Source organism: Mercenaria mercenaria, chromosome 6 (assembly GCF_021730395.1).
Source record: "Mercenaria mercenaria strain notata chromosome 6, MADL_Memer_1, whole genome shotgun sequence".
In the NCBI taxonomy this organism is placed as follows: Eukaryota; Metazoa; Mollusca; class Bivalvia; order Venerida; family Veneridae; genus Mercenaria; species Mercenaria mercenaria.
The window spans coordinates 45,565,767-45,587,438 of NC_069366.1; the positions used below are offsets into that span (position 1 = coordinate 45,565,767).

General features: G+C 37.1%; 1 protein-coding gene across 2 annotated transcripts; it reads right to left on the minus strand.

Annotated features, from left to right (window-relative positions):
* Positions 1-3,554: 3,554 nt before the first annotated feature.
* LOC123549041 (aquaporin AQPAe.a-like) lies at positions 3,555-21,204 on the minus strand. 2 transcript variants are annotated; one of them, XM_045336814.2, is made up of 4 exons: positions 21,063-21,204; positions 6,215-6,858; positions 4,452-4,532; positions 3,555-4,112 (listed from the first exon to the last, which is right to left on the minus strand). In XM_045336814.2, exons 2-4 carry the CDS (start codon positions 6,830-6,832, stop codon positions 3,906-3,908), a joined length of 906 nt encoding a protein of 301 aa, XP_045192749.2. In that variant the 5' UTR covers positions 6,833-6,858; positions 21,063-21,204; the 3' UTR covers positions 3,555-3,905. The 2 variants fall into 2 exon arrangements, with proteins under 2 accessions (XP_045192749.2, XP_045192748.2); XM_045336813.2 differs by lacking the exon at positions 21,063-21,204 and adding an exon at positions 19,649-19,800.
* Positions 21,205-21,672: the final 468 nt, after the last annotated feature.

The following is a 21,672-nucleotide window of genomic DNA, read 5'->3' on the forward strand; positions in this document are numbered from 1 at the left end:
CTGTGCACCTCTGAGCGTGCGTTGCGTGCATGCGTGCGTGCCTGTGTGCTTATTTATAGTTACCACCGATAACCCATACGGGCGACTCCTCCAGAAGAAGTAATTTTTGTTGAGACGGACGACGTACCAATTCATGAAGCTTCTCTGGTTCATTAGCGTGCCAGCCTGTAAAGCATATTATACACGGGACTGTGAACCCATGTTTATAAGTTTTGTCGGATAAGCGGTGGGTCGGAATCAAGACCCCTTGCTCATAATCAGGCAGTACTTCTTCCGCTCTGTCACCTTAGTGATGTGGATTATGTATTGGTCAGTTCGTTTCATCCCATCCGGGACACGCTGGTCACGTGAGCGGCAAGAAAAAAATGCCGATTTTTGAATAAACGAACACCCCGGCGTACGCCACCCACGTGAGCTGCAAGCAAAAGATAACAAATTTCTAATGAATTATGGTTTTCAGTTTTGGCCAGTTCCAAATTAGATAGCGATTTTTTGCGGTATGTTTCCGCCTTTACTGGTATTAGACCATGACAAAATCCGAATTCATACCGCGAAGATATATAATTTGCCGCTTAGCCTGTCTCGCAGGACCGGCGCACATCGGCGTGCGCCGGATAGACCCGAGTAGTGCCGGGAAGCCATACGAACGCCTAGCCGGTTGCCAGCGGCGAAAAGGCGAACGCCGCAAATGCGAAACGAATTGGTCCTATACTAGGCCGTCGTGCTGCAAGTTGCGTATCGGTGGCCGGCATAGAGTATGTTGTGTCAGCTAGATGACCTCACGCATCATGTAACATGGGAAAATGAAAGTATAACGATGTAAGTAGGCCTCTTTTAACATTTTTACATCGATTTTGGCACTTGTAAGATTTTTTTTCAATATTCCCGCTGATCAGGTATTTATATTATATGTGTTCACGTAATATGTCTTAAAGACGATTATCTATGCGGAAAACTGAATACGTATTTCTTTTAGAAGGATTTCGCGGCTTCCACAGATAGAAGGTTAGTTCTGTTTCTCTCTAAATTTGTATATATTGTAATCTGCTATTGAGTATTTGATGCATGCTCTGACATTGATTATGTATATATGAAATTGCATTTGCTTAAGGTCTAAAGCGTTTTCATTTATAGAAAGTAACTTTTTAAGGATAACTATGGTGGCTGATTTCTGCCATCTCGTTCTGGCGTGTTGGCGCGTTTGCAGGGCGCCAGAACGCCAGGACGCCAGGACGACAATTATACGCGCCAAGACGACAAACAAGGCATTTGTCGTTCTGGCGGGGGCGCCAACACGCTAAATTGGGAAGTTGTCGTCCTGGCGTTCTGGCGTCTTAGCGCGTTTGCAGGGCGCCAAGACGCCAACACGCCAGGACGACAATTATACGCGCCAAGACGACAAAATCCATATTTGTCGTTTTGGCGCGTTCATTTGTCGTCTTGGCGTGTTGGCGCGTTGGCGTTTGCAGGGCGCCAAGACGCCAACACGCCAGGACGACAATAATATGCGCCAAGACGACAAAATCCATATTTGTCGTTTTGGCGCGTTCATTTGTCGTCTTGGCGTGTTGGCGCGTTGGCGGGGGCGCCAAGACGCCAACACGCCAAGACGACAAATGAACGCGCCAAGACGACAAAATCCATATTTGTCGTTTTGGCGCGTTCATTTGTCGTCTTGGCGTGTTGGCGCGTTGGCGGGGGCGGGGGCGCCAACACGCCAACACGCCAAGACGACAAATGAACGCGCCAAAACGACAAATACGGATTTTGTCGTCTTGGCGCCTATAATTGTCGTCCTGGCGTGTTGGCGTCTTGGCGCTCTGCAAACGCGCCAACACGCCAGAACGAGATGGCAGAAATCAGCCACCATAGATAACTTTACATTCTTCAAAGTGAGATTAAAACGGACACTTTTTACACAATCTTTACATTTCAGAAATACTCCGAGTATCAAATGAACAAAGTAACGGACTTTAAGCGAAGCTTACGTGAATGGTTAAAGCTTTTTTTCGGCGACGCCGTCTAATTTCGTTTTCGTTACCTATGCCACGTGACTTCAGTTTGCGAATCAAATTACTTGATAACGCATTATAGATAATTTATCAAAGTGGAAGATTTATGTAACACTCTGCCTGATTGGACGAGAGTGTCAATTTATTTCACTCTGTTGAATGTGCTACGCTGAGTGAAATGTAGACAAAGCGTTTATCCTAAACGACGCTGTTCACAGTTTTAAAGCTAACTTTGGCTCAGTATATTTAGCAAGAATATTGATATATCTCAAAATGATAAGTAAGTTTAATAAATATGATAAAAACCTATTTAAATACCAACATATATCAAATTAAAGAAAGAGCTGAATACGGTCTGCGTATCACATGAATAAGGGTGTGATAAGAGTCTTTTATGTAGAGAAGTGCACATTAAAAGATTTTCCTTGTTAGATTGCATATTAAAATGAGTACTTGTTTGCTTTGATATATTTGTTATATATTATTTAACTGATTTATTATACATGAATATTTTTCTTTAGTATGGTATGCAAATATTGAACTCAGTTGAAATCTGTTTTATTATATATATGCTATATAATGACTAAATCTCATCACTCTGATATGAAGGTACGCTGCATACAGTTTATCTATGTGATACGACTACGGTCAAACTTTGCTTCTATGTTTTGCTTGACCTTCACTTTTTTATAGGCGTGACGTCATTGTCCAAAGATTCATGAATAGCGAATATGCTATTTGTTAAAGCGGGATCAGTTGGCCTATTTTAGAAATAAATAAAAAAATCCTTTAATTGATTTTTTCTCATGTATTCTAATCAAACTTGATTTGTAGCATCTTTATTAGGCCCGCAGCCAACTTTGTTCAGCTGGGACATTTGACCCCTTTTAGGGGCTGCTAGAGCTAAAACTAGAAATGCCTTTATACAGCGTCTCATAAACAGCTTGGTGAATCTTTGTCATACTTGGTCTTGAGCATCATTATAAGGTCCACTTCCAAATTTATTTATATAGGAACTTGGGCCTTACTAGAGACCACTATAGCTAAAAGTAGATATGCCTTTCTTCGCATTAACCACTAAAATGTAATGGATTTTTATCAAACTCGATGTGTAAAAATATTGTAAGGTCTCCTGCTATTTTGTTACAAATGGGGATAGGGACCAATTTAGCTAAAAATATAAATACGTTTAATGACCTCTTCTCATGAACCGCTTCATGAATCTTCATCAAACTACTGTTGTAATTATTCGTCTAAGGATAAACGAAACAAAATTGCAACCCTACGAAACCTTTGCGAAAAAATTAAAAGAGAACCATTTAAATTGTTAAATAGCGGTGTTTAGTTTTGCAATTTGAAAAATGCTAGATTAAAGATGAATGTTAGATGAAAAATTCATAAACTTCTTTCCTTATTACATTTCGCCGACTATCATTTTTAAAGATATTTCTTGTTACACATAATGATGTTCTTGATCTAAGTAAAGTGAAATGGTAAATAATCAATAATGATAACGGGATGGGAACTAACTAGAAACTAATACAATTTTGTATTTCAGTATATTGCAAAGCCTTCGCTCCACTCGTGTATGCGATTCGTGTATCTCGTACACGAATTATTGACTTTTCACATCCAGAACATCCACGTATAAAGTGTTTACGAAAGAAACATAATTATATGTGTAACATAATCTGCGTACACTATATTATATATACACATACATGTACATACAGTATGCATAACTGTACGTGTAACTATTTATAATTGTTAAGCATATAAAACTATTTCGTTAGTTTTCTGCGACTATGAACAGCTTTGGTACAAACAGCAAAGAGGTGTCCTAACTCAAAGGTCCAAATGTTAGATTTTTTAAAATAAAATCAAATGGCATTTTCAAACATTGTGCGTCATAGCTTGAGCAACGTCGTATTCGTCGTCGACGTCACGGATTCTCTCTTTCCTCGCAGGATATTTGTCGTCGTCAAAGTGCGCCGAAAGCATGCAATCTCGAACCTTCCTCACCGACGAGTTTGATGCTAACAGGTTATCGTACAACAGACCAGCAATGAGACCTCCAGTCAGAGGTCCGATCCAGTATACCTGAAATTATGTTCACTGAAAATTAATGGTGTGTCAAATAAGGAAAAGGCCGAACAATGCCGATAAATGCAAAATGGTAAATTAGAATATTTAGAATCCATTTATTATCTATTATTATCACCCAACTGGACTGACATACATGTTTTATAATATTTTATATAGCATAACACATTTAAATTGCTTTCTAAGTAACGTCAACAAAATGCTGACTGGGTAAATTTCAAAGTGTATTCTTTTTAACTCGTGCAAATACGTAAATCCGAAATATTTAATTAAGAGAATGAGGCCACTACATAATAAATCGCTACAGTAGGTCCGTGCGAATTAAAGCCAGCTTACCCAGTGGTCATCCCATATCTCCATGGCAACAGCAGGTCCTAGACTTCGCGCTGGATTCATGCTAGAACCACAGAACTCAACCTACAACAAAGCGTAATAGAATTAAATGTTTATTTAGTGCAGCAATCGGTCATTGAGGCGTTTGGAGGTCATTTAATGTAATTATTTTTCTGGATGATGCTTATTATACAAGATGGCTAGGTATCGAACAAATATCGGACTAGTCATCAAACATATGGTAGACAAGAAGTTAGTTCAGTAGAGTTCATATAATGACCCTTCAATATTTGATTATGTTTAAAACTTTCTAAAATGTAAAAATATAGCTATTATTTTCTACATACTGCTATTGACTGGAAGTTGCTGCTCAGCAACCTATATGTACATGAATGTCAAGTTTTAATACAAGTTTTAGGCCTAAAAATATAGTTTGTTTAGGGTAAGGTTCGCAAAATTTGTAGGCTTTTTATCTTTTCTTGTTTTTTTTTCTTTGATAGATCATCAGAAATGCCACTGTTACGACTGTTCCTTTGGTTGCTTTTGAATATAAAGCAGCAAAACTGGAAAAATGTCTAAAGGTAGGTTTCAGGTGAAAACACAAACAAAAGTTTTATTTTAGGCTTCAAAAGTTCCCTTTGAATGCAGGGATACCCGACACTTAAAGGTCACAGATTTCAAACCATCTAGGCAACATAGTAAGTTATTTCTACCGTGCCTTAATTCAATGCAGAAGATGCACCGACACCGGTAAAAGGTCGGTTTCCAAGCAAGATAGGAATGAAGTTAAATGAAGAACTTTCATGTGTCAGATGTAAACATTCTCGATTAATCTAGTGGTTGTGACATTCATTTTGTACTGTGATCCTTAGATATGATGTTACGATTTTAGTAAGATTTATGAATGAAATTGCTGACATTATGATTCCCTGGTAGTATATACTAGTATATAGGAATGTTTTAGACGCCAGATGGACACTGTAACTATACTATCAATTCCCGTATAAGATACAAATGTATCTGTTTCCATGATTTATCAGATGTAAAAGATAAACAGACAAATAGTAGATCTACATATAAAAAGGCAGCCATTGTCATATAAAATTTCAAAGTTTTTTTGCTAACCGTCAGCTAAAACGTGATAATTTAGCCTAATAACCTATATATAAAGGGTGTTCTGTTTGTTTCCGACATTTAACTTTACCCAGCTGAATTTCTAAAATGGACTGGTCCATCATTCAATTTGGGCAGCACCACTTATTACTCAAAGGGGTGTTTACTGAAAATTTACTAACTGAATAGCGAACTGTCAACAGCGCAGACCGGCTGATCTTGGTCTGCACTGGTCTCAAAGGCAAAATCACTTGCCGTTGACAGCAGGCTACAGGTTAAATACAGTCACATATGTCGTCAGCGTGAGTTTATGAACCCATTTTTCCCATGACCATATTTGATATACTGTCTCTCCCCTTGATTCATTTACATAATAAAAAGCATTGAGATAATGAATCATTTGCAAACCTTCCTTCTTTGCTATATTTCAATTAATCTACCACAAGAGTAAGCCCTGTCATTTACTTTTATGTCTATGGAGGCCCCGTAGCCAAGTCATGCGCTTTTTAAATCACTAACTTGGGTTCAAGCCAGCTATTTCATGTAAGGAACCAGTCTAGCTGACTTATGGAAACTCAATCATTTTACCCAGTTGCTTGTCAAGAACTTTGGTCTTTCTTGTAAATTACGTATTGTCGGTATTAAAATCTTACCGCCCAGAGATGTCCCATGGTAACAGACAGACCAATGGAGAGCGGGAAACTGCCAGCGTGGTCTGTTCTTTTACTGTCACAAGTTGCGAACACTGTCAACACCAAAAACATTGTAATACATAGCTCAATGCCAAATCCCATCGCCGGGGTAACCCCAACATTCAGAGTTGTTGTCCCGAGTCCGCCTCTCTGAGCGGCGGGTGTCAGTGCCTTAAGAAGGCCAGCCGCGGCTATCGAACCGACACACTGACAAATAATGTACATAATCGCACGGATGAGACTGATGCGACGTGTCACTAGCATGCCTATCGTCACGGCTGGATTAATGTGACCGCCACTAATATGTCCAATAATCCAAACCGATGTGGCAACAGCCAAACCGAAAGTAAGGGCTATCTGCACGACATCTAGTGCATCTGCATTCCATCCCTGGACGGTTGACCCTAAGGAGACGATAACCAGTATGAAGGTCCCTAGAAATTCGGCGAATAAAGCCCGCCAGAACTGCAAAGAACGCACATCTTCTATGCTAGTCTGCATTCTGCAGATGTATGAACAGCCACCTTTTTCCTCTTCAGAACTTGACTGAGACACGTTCGATTTGAGCTTACTTGACATCTGGCCTTCGAAACTGCCTTAAAGGCCTGAAAAGATAGTTTAAATTTTTAGTTACTTTTATAGTTACTTTTAGCCTGCAATGTAAGCCTGAACAAGGTTAGCTTTCTGTAAAAGCTAGTCAGCTACCAGTTAATTATTGTACCTTCTCTTGAGACGGAACACTTATGGTCAACATGTCACACTTAACTAAACAGGTAATGGATACTAAGGTACTGTCAAAGGCATCCGAATACCAGTAGGGCGCCATCATCTTGGACTCTTGCATATTCATTACAAATAGCCTTTCCCTTACAGAACCAAGCCTCTGTGGCGTACATGCTGCGTATAAAATTTGCTGTGTATATGCCGCGAACACAGTAGTACGCCAGAGGAGTACATTTTACATACACCACATGCCGCGTACATGCCGCGTACTATTTCGACGAGTACACAGCATGTACGCAGGAGGTCACTAGTACACTTCAAGTACGCAGCACAGACTCTGAAAATTTAAGGAGTACACTGCATGTACGCAGGAGGGACTTGTACAAGAAAATAGTACACTGCATGTACACCGCAGATACTTTGAAATTTGTGCAGTACACTTCATATACGCGGGAAAGACTTGTACAATTTCTTTTGGCATTTATACTTAGTTTTTTTTTATAAGTTAAAGTCTGAAGTAAACTTCATATACGCGGGAGGGACTTGATCATTTTCTTTTGGTGTTTATACTTTGAATTTTTTTAGGTAAAAGTCTGAAGTACACTTCATGCAGGAAGGATTTGTACAATTTTGTTTTTTTTTTGGAAGTAAGAACTTGATTTCCGAGTAACTTTTATCTTAATAGCATAGAATAGTTCAGATTACCGGTATTCTGAACAATGAAAATTTGCCAAACTATTTGCAATGTTCATTTGTGAAGCTTACATCTTAGTGATTTCTGAGCTGCACCTTGCATGCATATATATAAGAACAATATCAATAAAGGGGTACAAAAGTGAAACAAGCACCCATGGCTTATGAGTGTATAAGTTTAAAGTGAGATAAGCAGAGAAAGAAAGAGAATGCATTAAAGTATAAAGATTCATTCGGATTGTAAAATGGTGGGAGCCAGTTATATTACATAATCAAGTGCTCATGAAAATCTTCTACTTTCCATGATGTAGGTTTGAACTGCTTGAAATATCTGGAAGTTAATATCATCGCTGAGATTCCTGTCTCCATTCAGTAAGGTGTGAAGTGTTACAGTACAAAAGATGGCAGTCTCAAGAAGACGGACTCTGATGTCACTATAACGGTGACATTCAAAGAAGAAATGATGGTTACTCTCCGTAGTGCCACATTGACAAAGAGGTGATGGATGAATGTTTTTTCTAAACAAATGCTGGTTTAAGGAGCTGCATTCAGTACGAAGACGAGCATGATGGACTTGCCATTTCCTGTCGCCTACGTAGAAGTATTTAGGACATTTCGATTCGTTCAATTTAAGCTGCGTCTTGAAGGAGGCCAGGGACGATGAATTTTGTAGCTCTTTCGGAAGTTCATTCCAATCTCTCAGAGCCGATGGCAGAAAAGCATTATAGTAAAGGGATGTCCTTGTGTGGAATGACTGGATGTCATCGGCATTGCGTAGGTTATACCGAGAAGTTTCTCCAACAGACGTTGGGACTAAGGATGAGAGGTAATCTGGAGTTAGGCCGTTTTTCATTTTATATAGTAGAGTTAGTTTATGGTTTTGTCTTCGGCGCTCCAGGGAGTCCCAAGGAACTTCTCTGTTGAGTTCATTGAGAGACACAAGTTTAGTTGTCCCAGAAACGATGCGGGCAGCTTCATGCTGAATTTTGTCAAGTTCGAGTTTCTCATACTGCGTACAGTTGATATAAACCACATCAGCATATTCAATAAGAGGTCTAATAAAAGATAAGTATATGCAGTTACGACATTTTCTTCAAATGTTTACCAAATTACATGCTACAAAATTTGCTTTCTTTCATTGAAAAGTGGACGAAGAAAAGCATATACTAATTTATTTGATAACATCAATCTACATTATTTTGGTAAGGTTAAATACTTATTGATGCATGTCACTTATCTTTTTTCTGTTTTTTTTTTCTGTCCAAATGATCAGCATTTGCATACGAAAGTTGGTGGGGTAAGGAATTTACATTATCACAGCAGTTTCGCCACAAGAGTACACAGCATGTATGCAGCAGGAGTACACAGCATGTACGCCGCAGGACTCGGGCCAGGAGTACACAGCATGTACGCCGCAGGGGTAGTACACCGCAGGCTCATTTGCATGTGAAAAGTGTATGTGCCGCGTACATGCTGCGTACTATTTCCCGCATACTAAATTCCTCCAGCGTACATCCTGTGTACTATGTAGTCCACAGCATGTACGCAGCTAGTAGTACGCGGCAGAGCTCATTTGCATGTCAAAAATGTACTAAAAACGTACTATCGGTGTATGTGCGGTGTATATCCTGCGTACGCATCATATACGCTGTATGTACACAGCAAGAGTACGCAGCAGGCCTTTTTCTTCTGTAAGGGTTATGCCGATGTGTGTTCTTACGCCTTTACGTAAATCTATTGTGAAATGCATTTTATTAACAGCAGGCTGACAAGGAACAATAATTCGTATAGAGTACTAACCAGTGCATTGAATATTTGATACTGTAGAATAGAGATTAATGTAATGAATGAGTGCTAGTTCTGCACAAAGAGCTATAAAATGTATTTTTAGTTCTTTGTTCTGCACAGAAATTCGAAGATTTTGATAATGAACACAAAGTAAACTAACATACTTTCATCACTGTCATATTAAATATCTGCAATATGATGCTAAAACTTCTGATTGTTTTTAAAGACAAATAATTGCATATACGCTAAAAGGAACCTTTTGGTACTAATTAATCATAGTTTGTGCTATATGACCCAGACCAAAGAGCTATACTTCTTTGACCAGACCTATTTAACAGGTGTTAACTGGCCTTATATTTCAAAACTTTGCAATTAATTTCTTCAAACCCGGGTAATAGTTTTTTGGGGTATTGACTGGAAATTCATTCAATAACGAGCCATGCGAGAGTTTTCAACTATTTTAACCTTTAGCCTGCTGGCAGCATGTGGTTCTGCCTTTGGGACCAATGCAGACCAAGATCAGCCTAAACATCTCTGCAGGCTGTTCATGGTTTGCACTGTTTGCTATTCAGTCAGTAAATTTTCAGTGAACACCTCTTTGAAAAATAAAAAGTATTGCCCAAAATTAATGATGGCCTTGTACATTTTAGAAATTTAGCAGGCTATAGGTTAATATACCTGCAGGTAATATCAGTATAAAATTCTGCGTGTAGATCTATTTTATTTACAACAAGAGCTGTCTCCATAGGATGACACATGCCCCCGATGGCACTTTGAATGAATAGTTATGGCCAATGTTAGAGTTTAGGACCTTTGACCTACGGAGCTGGGTCTTGCGCGCGACACGTCGTCTTACTGTGTCACACATTCATGCATAGTTATTTTAAAATCCATGCATGAATGACAAAGATATAGACCGGACACGCCCATCAATGCACTGTCATGAAAAATGAGTTACGGACCTGGGTCTTGTGTGTGACATATTGTCTTACTGTGGTACACATTCATGCCAAGTTATTTGAAAACCCATCCATCGATGACAAAGATATGGACCGGACACGCCCATCAATGCACTATCCTTTAACGTCTAAGTGTGACCTTGACCTTTGAGCTATGGACCTGGGTCTTGCGCGCGACACATCGTCTTACTGTGGTACACATTCATGCTAAGTTATTTGAAAATCCATCCATCGATGACAAAGATATGGATCGGACACGCCCATCAATGCACTATCCTTTAACGTCTAAGTGTGACCTTGACCTTTGAGCTACGGACCTGGGTCTTGCGCGCGACATGTCGTCTTACTGTGATACACATTCATGCCAAGTTATTTGAAAATCCATCCATCGATGACAAAAATATGGACCGGACACGCCCATCAATGCACTATCCTTTAACGTCTAAGTGTGACCTTGACCTTTGAGCTACGGACCTGGGTCTTGCGCACGACACGTCGTCTTACTGTGGTGCACATTTATGCCAAGTTATTTGAAAATCCATCCATCGATGACAAAGATATGGACCGGACACGCCCATCAATGCACTATCCTTTAATGTCTAAGTGTGACCTTGACCTTTGAGCTACGGACCTGCGTCTTGCGCGCGACACGTCGTCTTGCTGTGGTACACATTCATGCCAAGTTATTTGAAAATCCATCCATCGATGACAAAGATATGGACCGGACACGAAAATTGCGGACAGACCGACAGACCGACAGACAGACGGTTCAAAAACAATATGCCTCCCTTCGGGGGCATAAAAACTTTTGTTTACCTGCAGGTACAAAATTTTACTTCTATAAATCATGTACATCTGCATGTATAAATTTTCAAAAGTAATCAGGTAAAAAAAAATAGCCTATTCTAATTAAATGTGCGAGTAAAAACATTAACAATGTAAACATTATATTAAACGTAAACATTTACGTCAAAGTTTTATATGTTTTACGGCGCGTAGGCTATATCTAGATCTAATTATGTTTCCATTGTTTGCAGTTGTTAATAATGCATTTAAAGAAAAAATGAAACAGAAAGCAAAGGGGCTGCCCGGCATGTGAGCTATAACAGCCACGTGTTGCCTGCAATTTAAATACATCGAGTAAAACGTTTTTTGGCAAATAGATTTCTGCAAGTGCGGCAGAATAGGTTACGTGACCTTGTGAACGTAAATAAAAAATTGTTTTAAAATAAAGCAGTCTGATGTCACTGTGGTTTTTGATAAGTTTAATAAGAAAATGAATCTTTGTACATGTCTTTTTTGACTCCACACTATGTCAGATATTCTTTTCAAACAATTACGTAAACTCCTTGAGGGCAAATAGGTCACAGAGTGTAGATATCTACTATTATCGTTTGACAAATTTACCTGTCAGTTTATACGGGATATTGCACATTAGCTTTTTAAAAAAAATTAAAGAAGATACTTTTTTACTGATTTCTTCTCAGCAATTTAGGAAACCGAGGCCGTACGATCAGACAGTGAAATGGCGCGAAAATATGACGTAATGCCATGACAATCTCGGGCAACTATACCGCTTTGATCTCCACTTCAAATGCCATGATACCGACACACTTCTTTTAGCTCTTTGAGGAGGTTTTAATTGATGATGAAAACAAGGCCAATTTCTTGTTTATCAACAGAATAATTACCAATAATTGTTAATGTTTTTTTTTCGCTTTAAACACGGATGGGTTGATGATTATTGTGTCCATATTTTTTTGACACGTCGCCCCGGACTGTGATATTTACTTGATAATAAGATAATAATGATTCAACTTTTTTTGGCCATGCCACCAGAAACACAATTTTTTTTTGGGGGGGGGGGGGGGGGGGGGGGGGGGGCGCCTAACCAGGCTGATCCATTATTGCAGTTAAATTTGAACAACTACACTATATTTTAAAGGCCCTGGATTAAAAAAGTAAGTATAAGAAGGGTAGTGTAAATTTGAACCCCACACCTGGCATATAACTAGATACTGGTATAGGTTTTACTTTTTTTCTACAGTTTTCTCCCATAATTTTTGTCGCCTAGTTACTTGAATATTGCAACATGGTTATCCACTTATGTTGGGTTAGCCTGCCCATCAATAGTGTGGGTAGGTTAGTTGACTACCATTTAAATAACTGAATGTTGAATTAAGCATAAACCAAAATACATCATATTTATAAACAAAATGATTTCGGGCAAGTAAAAATGTTTTCGGGCAAGTGGTTTTCTTAACTTACTTGCCCGAAAGGACAAGTGCTGAAAAAAATTAAGGCGAAGACTGGTAGAGAGTCACACAAGGAGCATTTGTGTAAAATAATTTTATAATCGGGCAAACAGTTTCACACAAGAAGATTTTTAAAGTTTCCACAATATAAGTTGACGACGAACGGACGGACGGACGCACGCACGACGGAGGAGGACACAGCGTGATCACAATCAAACTCAAACTCATATTGAGGGTTCGAATTCAGGTCTTTACCATACACAACAACAAGAACAACAGCAAAAACCACAACAGCAACCAACGTACGCAGATGTTGCTACTGGCATTGACAAACGACAACAATCAACGAAAGCCCACGATGAAAACAGTGAACGCCCTCGGACTCGCTCAAATTCAACATCACTATTTGCATCAATTGCCGCAAAGAGAGCAGAAACAAATAACATTCCAAAACCAGCGACACAAAACGACTCCTCGGCAGCCTTGAACAATAACACTCAGTCCGTAGCAGTGAGTACTTCTGGTCAGTCGATATCAGTAATGATCTCTGAACGAGAGCCTAATTTGAATCATGGCGGTCATCGGTCACATCTTGATGATGACACTGCTCAGCACGACGCAGCAGAAAGAGACAACATGAAATCAGATTTAAGCAATTCTCATTACAAACAACACAAAACCTATAGCCATGATAATAATGAACCAGTCTTCGAGAGCGTTCAATCACGCCGTACTCGCAGATACTATGTCGGAAGTATATCTACAAGTTCGAACAAAGCTGGAATATTGGAGTTCCTTAAGAGCAAAAATGTAAAGCCGTTTGCTATCAAGCTTATTGATACAAATCGTGGATCACTCGCAGCTAAGCTAACAGTCTATCAGTCTGATTGCCGACATGTTGAAAGTAAAAACTTCTGGCCGCGCAAAGTTTACTGTCGTCGCTGGTACACGGAAATGGAATGGGAGTCAAAGTTTTACAAAAATGGTAACACCGAAGAAAATTCGGCCCAGCAGAACTATGAACAATACCATGATGATTAAAGTTAAACACAAACCATCTTACTATTAGTTGTTAAATTCTTTATTAACATAGTTACTACAAACAAGACCTTTTCATGCAATATTCTTACATGGAATGTTCGCGGTGCAATGTCTTCGTCTGGATCTATCAGTTATATGCTTGATAAGTATAACATCGACTTTGCGTGCATAGTAGAGCACAAACTGAAACCTAACAGCGTGCACTTCCTAAATACTATTCATTCCGATTATCGCTCACACACTGTTTGTGAAACTGTTGACATGAACATGAGATGTGGTAAAGGTGGTGTAAGCATATTATACAGAAAATCGTTAGATTTTGATATTGATATTTTACCAAATGCAAATCTAAATCGCATTGTAGGCATCAAAATATCGCAAACAAATTTGGTTCCAACATTTTTATTCTGCGTTTATATGCCATCCGTTAATTATACACTTGAAGACTATGTAGATTGTATAGACGCGTTACAAGGTCTACATGACTTATATTCATCTGAAGGCAATATACTGTATTGTGGCGATGCAAATGTAGATATTGACTATAAACTACCAACGCACAATGACAGAGTGGCTAGCTACAGACAATTCCTAAGGCAAACTGATTTGAAACCCTGTGAAACAAGTGGTATAAATTATACATTTCGTCCCACTCAAAAAACACTAGATTATATCATAATTAGTAAATCCAAATGTGATTTTGTTAAATCTAATATTATATTTGATGACGATTGCTGTTCAGTTTCAGATCATCTACCGATACTTACTACATATTATTTACCATTAACTCATGTATATGTGCCTGACTCTCCCTATATTGCATGGAACAAATGTACACCCGTTCAACTTTAGCATACACGGCTTCTCTCCAAACAGAGTTATCAGAAATAGATATCGCAAATCAGAACTGCACGATAGAAAATGTTGAACTCTCATATAGACATATTGTGACATGCCTTAAAAAATGTGCCGACGGTTTGCTACCTATTTGTAAATTTAACAGTCACGTTAAGCCTTATTGGAATAAAGATGTTAAGCTTGCATATAAACATCAAAAGGCTGAACGCATAAAATGGCTTCAGCAAGGTAAACCGCGAGGTAGAGATAACATTTATTTTGCTAAATATAAAGATGCTAAACGCAAATTCATAAATGCTCAAAAAATTGCTATATCAGATGTCAATAGAAAATACTATGATGAGCTAAATGAGACTGCTGAATGTGATATGAGGCTCTTTTGGAGTTTAATAAAACGAAAAAAGGTAAACGATCAAACCCAGTAAATGAAATCATTGAGGGAGGTCAAATTATTCGTGAGCCAGTCGGAATTGCACAAACATTTAGAAACTATTATGCCGATGTATTCACCCCAAAGAACAAATCAGCTTTTGAAAATGAATTTTTGCATAATCTTGATAACAATGTAAGTACGTTTGAAGCATGTGACGACTTTTCAGAATATGAAATCTTAACAAGGGAGATAACACTTGATGAGCTGAAAACTTGTATTCGAGATATGAAGCGCAGAAAAGCACCCGGGCTAGACTCAATAACATCTGAACATATAATTCATGGAGGCGATACTTTATCTATCCACTTGCTTAAATTTTTTAATATGATGGTTCAATGTTCTTACATTCCGGAAGCATGCAAAATTGGAGTAATTATACCAATTCATAAGGATGGAAAACAAAACACGGAGCCTAAAAGCTACCGAACGATAACCCTTCTGCCAGTTATCTATAAACTTTTCGAACGAGTTTTACATAAACGCATCACTGATTGGACTTTATGCAAAGAGCTAACATTTCCAAATACTCAGCAAAATGCATATCAAAAACATTTAGGACCCGTGACAGTGTCATTTAATTTACAAGAAGCTGTTTTATCATACACGGAGAGTAATTCCAATGTCTACGCCGCTTTCCTAGATACAGCAGGTGCTTTTGACAATGTGAGACACAGTGCTTTAATAGTGAAAATGCAAGAACTAGGTATCAAAGGAAAATTTCTACGCCTTATGATAAACTGCTATCAAAATTTATTCGGTTGTGTCACAGTAAATGGTATAACATCGGATTTATTTCCAATCATGCAAGGCATTCGACAAGGAGGCATATTGTCTACCTGGAGTTATCTACTCTTTATTGACGAACTTTTGCAATATCTTGAATCTTCCAATCATGGTATAATCACCGGGAATATTGCCTGTGGCAACCCAACACTGGCCGATGATTTGACACTTTTAAGCCCGTCGCTTATGTCACTGGAACACCAGCTTAACATCGTCAACACGTATGCAAATAAATGGGGCTACGAATTTAACTATGACAATTGCTGTGTACTCAAATTCGGCGGAAAATCGCATGATAACACGTTCCAAGCGAAATTCGGCAATTCTGAAATAAAATCTTGCGACCTAGTCACACATGTCGGTATAAAACTCAACAAGTCATTATCTGCTGCAGATACAATCGATCTACGTGTACATAAAGGCCAATCATCGCTCTTCTCTGTGCTAGCCCTTGAAAACAATGTAGGTGATATAAATCCTCTAACCCTAGCATCATTGGTCAAGAAAGTATCGTTTTCAACCGTCCTATATGGATCGGAATTATGGCATAATATGTCGAAAGCTGACATAATAAAAATCCAAAGATTTGAAAGACTAGCTGCAAAGAAAATTCAACATCTCCCACAAAGCACTAGAACAGACATGGCTCTAAGCGCATTAGGATGGTTTTCTACCGAAGCAGATATTGATCAAAGAAAACTGAGCTTCTTACAAAAACTGTGCACAATGCCAACAAATACTCTTTCTAGAAAACTTTTCAACTACAGACTCAACTTGTTTGCTATGAAAGGCTACAAAAACCAACACGGCTTCATTCCTGAAATATGCAAAATATTATATAAATATGAACTATTTCATTTTATTGTCAACTATATGAAGGATGCAAATTTTCCAAACAAATATACATGGAAATGTACCATAAAAAAGGCGATAACAAACAAACAAAATAACATGTGGCAGGACAGAACAAATAGTGATAAAGAATTCGAAAGATTTATTGCAATACGTGAATCGGTAACACCATTACATCTATGGCTTTTCTCAAATACAAACAGTGAAATTATCGATGCTATAAGTGCTGTGAAAATACTAGATCTATTCTATCGGCACTTCGTAAGAAACTATTTCTGCAACAAGTGTCGAATAGAAACTGAGGATATAAACAAACATATATTAGCTGAGTGTGATGCCTATATAATTGAAAGGACAAGATTTACTCAATCCATTCATGCAGAAATAAGTTCTGATATTTGCAGTTTCTTTCTCAGAGTAAATTCAGAAGCATTCATAAGAGGTCTCTTTGATTACAATCTACTTGCTGTATTTTGCGTTAACCCAGAACTCCAAAAGAGCTTCAACACTTTATGCTGTAAATACATACACGACGTATCAATGGAATATAAAAATAATCTTAGATCCATCTAATGGCATCCTCCTTTGGAGGTTTCTTCTTAGATGACTAAAACTACATGAATCTGTATTGTGTATAACCTGATTGTACATTCCCTGACATGATACTTTTATTTCGTTTTTCGATAAGTTATGTAATGGGGAATGCAGGGAAATGCTGTGTAAATGCATTCTATTGAGCTGAACAAATTTATTTGTCAACAATTTTTCATTATACTTTGTATATGTAATAGCTACCATTCTTATGAATGTACTTACATATGTTATATTGTCATTACTCATATATTTTGTAATATTTTCTGTGTATATATGTAAATAGTTGTTATGTTATGTCAGTCAACGAAAAGTGGAATAAAAGAATGTATATATGCTCAGGTGAGCTAAAAACAAAATGTTCACCTAACGTAAAATGACTGAACATGCAATAAGGAAAACCTAATGTGTAAACACGATTACCTTCTATGAAAATCTTCCTAGACTAAACCAGACTATGTTCCAGGAATATGACATTATGACGTCACGGTATACTGCAGTAGTGACGAATCTATTCTATCGCTCAAAACAACGATGACTTTTAACTTTATATCTCTTGCAGAATAAGATCTAACTGATTGATAAATTAAGTCCATATTCAAATATTCATTTAATTTTCGGATATTTTAAAGTGACGACTTACAAGAAGACACACTTTTGATGGACGGTCATACTATTGTGGCACATTTGGTTAAATTTGACAATTTGATTAATTCAAGAAGGCCCAGGTAGTGTAGTAGGCCCTACTTCTTTCTTTTTGACACATAAACTACCAAAAAAGAAGTAAAGAATGTAACATGTTAAGAATTTAGGCCTACATTGTGAGAACAAAATTCGTTTACCGCGCTGACTCACAAATACAAGTTCAACGATTTAAGTTTGAGAAAGTATTATTTCTTTGCCAAAAAGGATCCGGGCCTGAAAGCCTCATACGTTCTACTATCTAATGGAAACTACATCAATATGGAAAAAGTCATTTCACTGAATAATTTTCGTTATAGATCTAATTTAAAGAAATCTTAAATCCTAAATCTGAAAGTTTCTAGATATCTATCGAATAAATAAATAGGCCTTCACGAGAGTTGTCGAGATAAAGTGTTGATGATCCATACCTACTTTAAGCCAGATGTAACTTTATGATCATCATTAATTTCTGTACGAGTGATATCTAAGTGTATATATTATTTCTTGTATTTAAACCTGACCATTAGACGAAGCCATTATATTAGATCGTTTTATTGCAGTTAAGTCCTCTCTACTTCGCGAATGTTTACTAAACTTAACTTGAAAATCATAATTACATAATTTCACAGTAGTTAATCCGTGCTGGAATGTGCCCCTGATATGCACAACAATACTCGTGTGAAGTTTCGTTGACAATCGAGGCAGCCAGCAGTTTTGGGATGATCTCTATCTAGACATTATGCATACAATCAAAGGGTTAGCCTGCATAAGCTAAGGACAGTTGGTAACCACGCGAGGCGAGTCACCGCCGTTAAATGAGTTGTTTCTTTTAGATCTTCCTACAAAAACGAGCAGTTGATCGTTTTAATTATTTTGTTATAAAATTATAAATTATCGACGTAAACTAATTTCTAGCGCAACGGCCAAGTAAAATGACGTCACGTTTCAATAACCGGTCAGTATGCCCCTTCCTAAAGCAAATGTGAATCTATTTATAGTCTGGTTATACTAAAATAGCATAATATGAAGCTTGACTTTTTTTACAATTTATATACTAACTGAAACAATTCACTGAAATCCAGCCAGGCCTTTGAAGACGCTCAGACAAACCCTAGCAGACCACGGCCTACGTGGAGACATGTACTAGATAACGTTAATAAACTTTCGATGTGTTTCATTTTTATTTTTTTGAAACGGAACGATTAATATACATATTAATGATATTTGTAAGGATAAACACGACAGATAAACATATATCACCGCCACAGGATATCTTTATTGCAATGTATAAATAGTACACTTCTTTGATTATACATACAAACGACATACATATCCCACCTTGAGAAAATATCCATTTTAAACATTTCTCCAATTCAATAAAAAAAAAGATGTATTATAACTTTACATCAGCAAGCTGAAATTATCTAACATTCATGTTTCGTTAATGATTAAAATACTTCCTGCTTTTCCTCGCGTAAAGAAAATTTAGACATTTTTAAATATTCAAAATTCGAAAAAACAAAAACTATATTATACCTTAATGTTAATTCAAATTTTAGAAAATTGCAATTTTGTAGACTGTGAATAACGTAGCTTTGATTAAAACTGATGGTCGTCTTAAACGTAAATCAATCTAACCGACTTAAGATTAATAAACAAATAAATACATGTCGAGTTATATTATATTAATCATTAAGAGTGAAAAAGTAAAAAGTTCTGAGAGAAATCCACATACCGTGTTGTTGCAGTTTCCATCCTACACGAATATAGTACTTTGAAACTTTAATGAGTTTTACTGATATGTATATAAACAGGTTACAATGATCTATTACGTTCATTCAGCCAGTCACGTGAGGATTTGCATACTTTGATAGATACGTTTATTTACAGTTACGATTATGCAACATATAATCATACCCGAGTAGACTGAAAATAATTTTATATAAAAAAAACCATAACGTTAAGGCGTATTTATTTATCTACTGGATTTTCTGCAAGATCCAGTTTGTTCTTGTTATATTTAATATTTGATGGTATTTTATCACCATTTGATCTGAAACATTTTAACCATATTTGAATATTAACTGGTTGATTAAAGAACTCATATATAGTGAGATCCGGTTATATCCGTTTGTTGTTAGTGGCGGTAATACCGTGTTTATGTACAATATATCGCCGATCAATAGTTTATGTTATTGACCGGACAGGCTTTTTTTTTTTTTTTAATTAAAAACTTAAGAACAAAAACCTTGAAATTTGTTCTGCTAACGTTCGTAATAAAGCACATACTAAATGGCTTGCCGGTCAGTAGTTTAAATTAATAGCTGTCAGTCCTTCGGACCTCGAACAAATAGTTTACCATACACTTATCGAAAGGGTTGCCGGTCAACGGACACATAGTTTTGTTCGGGCATGTGTTTTTAAAACATGACATCAGAAATAATTTTTCATCTTTTATTCTTCAAGTTTTTACTTCAGTGTAGCAAAGTATCATAGAGTTGACCATAGACTGGTTTATAGCAAGATATATAGACCAGTGAATTATGTAATAATGTACTTAATATATATTGACTTCAACGTAACCCCATAAAGTTGTAATTTCCATGCCCTTGCATCCCCTATTTCCACCGCGAAAGTTACAGTAAAAACAGAGAAATGCATTTGTTTATAAAGTTAAAATTCATTTTTCAAAGTTAGAGTAATTAACGGAAGGCAATCATTTATTTTAAATTGACTGCAGTCTAATGCTACAGTGATATGAATGTTAATTAATCCAATCAATTAAACTCTGTATTAGTTAGAATATACAGAAGAAAGAAGACATTATAAATTTAATTATACAAATTAACTTAATGGGAAATAATCATTCAGAAGGCTTCAACTAAGGTGTCTATGTAGAAAATAATTTTCTACATACTTCCTCGACAATTAAAGTTTAAAAGTCATCAAGTGGCCTTAGTTCACGTCGACTTTGAATGACCTTGGGTATCGCCGACGTTTATTTTATTTAACAGGCGTAGTTTTCTGCCTTACTGTGAAAAATATTTTCATTATCTTGAAGTTCAGTAATTTTAAATAAATGTAAACCTTCATGTTAAAAAAAAAAAGAGTTTTAGTTATCGAACCTCAAATTAACTGTTTGTCCTTACCTTTTTTAAAGTCCACTTTTCTAACAGATGACCCGATGGTCTATAACAGGTTGTTTCTGATTTTCTCACTATATGTTGTGTTAGGGATAGGTCCCTTGTCAGCTGTGGTCTCATAAACTTGCTTCACTCTACAATTATTTATTCAGGTTACCTGGAATAATAAGTATGTTATTGGTAAGGTATGTATTATACTGGCGTAGAAGGAATGCACCCCCGCGAACGAAGACAATCACGCAACTTACAGGTTTGTAACCTAATCTATAACAAGATCCTTCAAAGTGCCAAGCATACACAAAAAGTACAAAGCCTTTGCGATCTAAGCATCAGCTTATAAAAACACCATTGAATGTACTCCGTATACTGTTACCTTTAGACGTGACAGACATCACTTGTGGTACGCCTAAAGGTAACAATAGAAAAATGACAACACTGGCGATCTTTTAGGTCACAAACCGGTAAATAGTATTCCCTATATATTCTATATAAAACTGACATTTTTAAAGAGCTATCAAACATAGCTAGACCCATTTCAGAGAACAAATCCTTACCTCATTTTAAAGAGTTATGATAAAACTGATATAAAATGAAGAGAAAAGTAGGGGTCATTTAT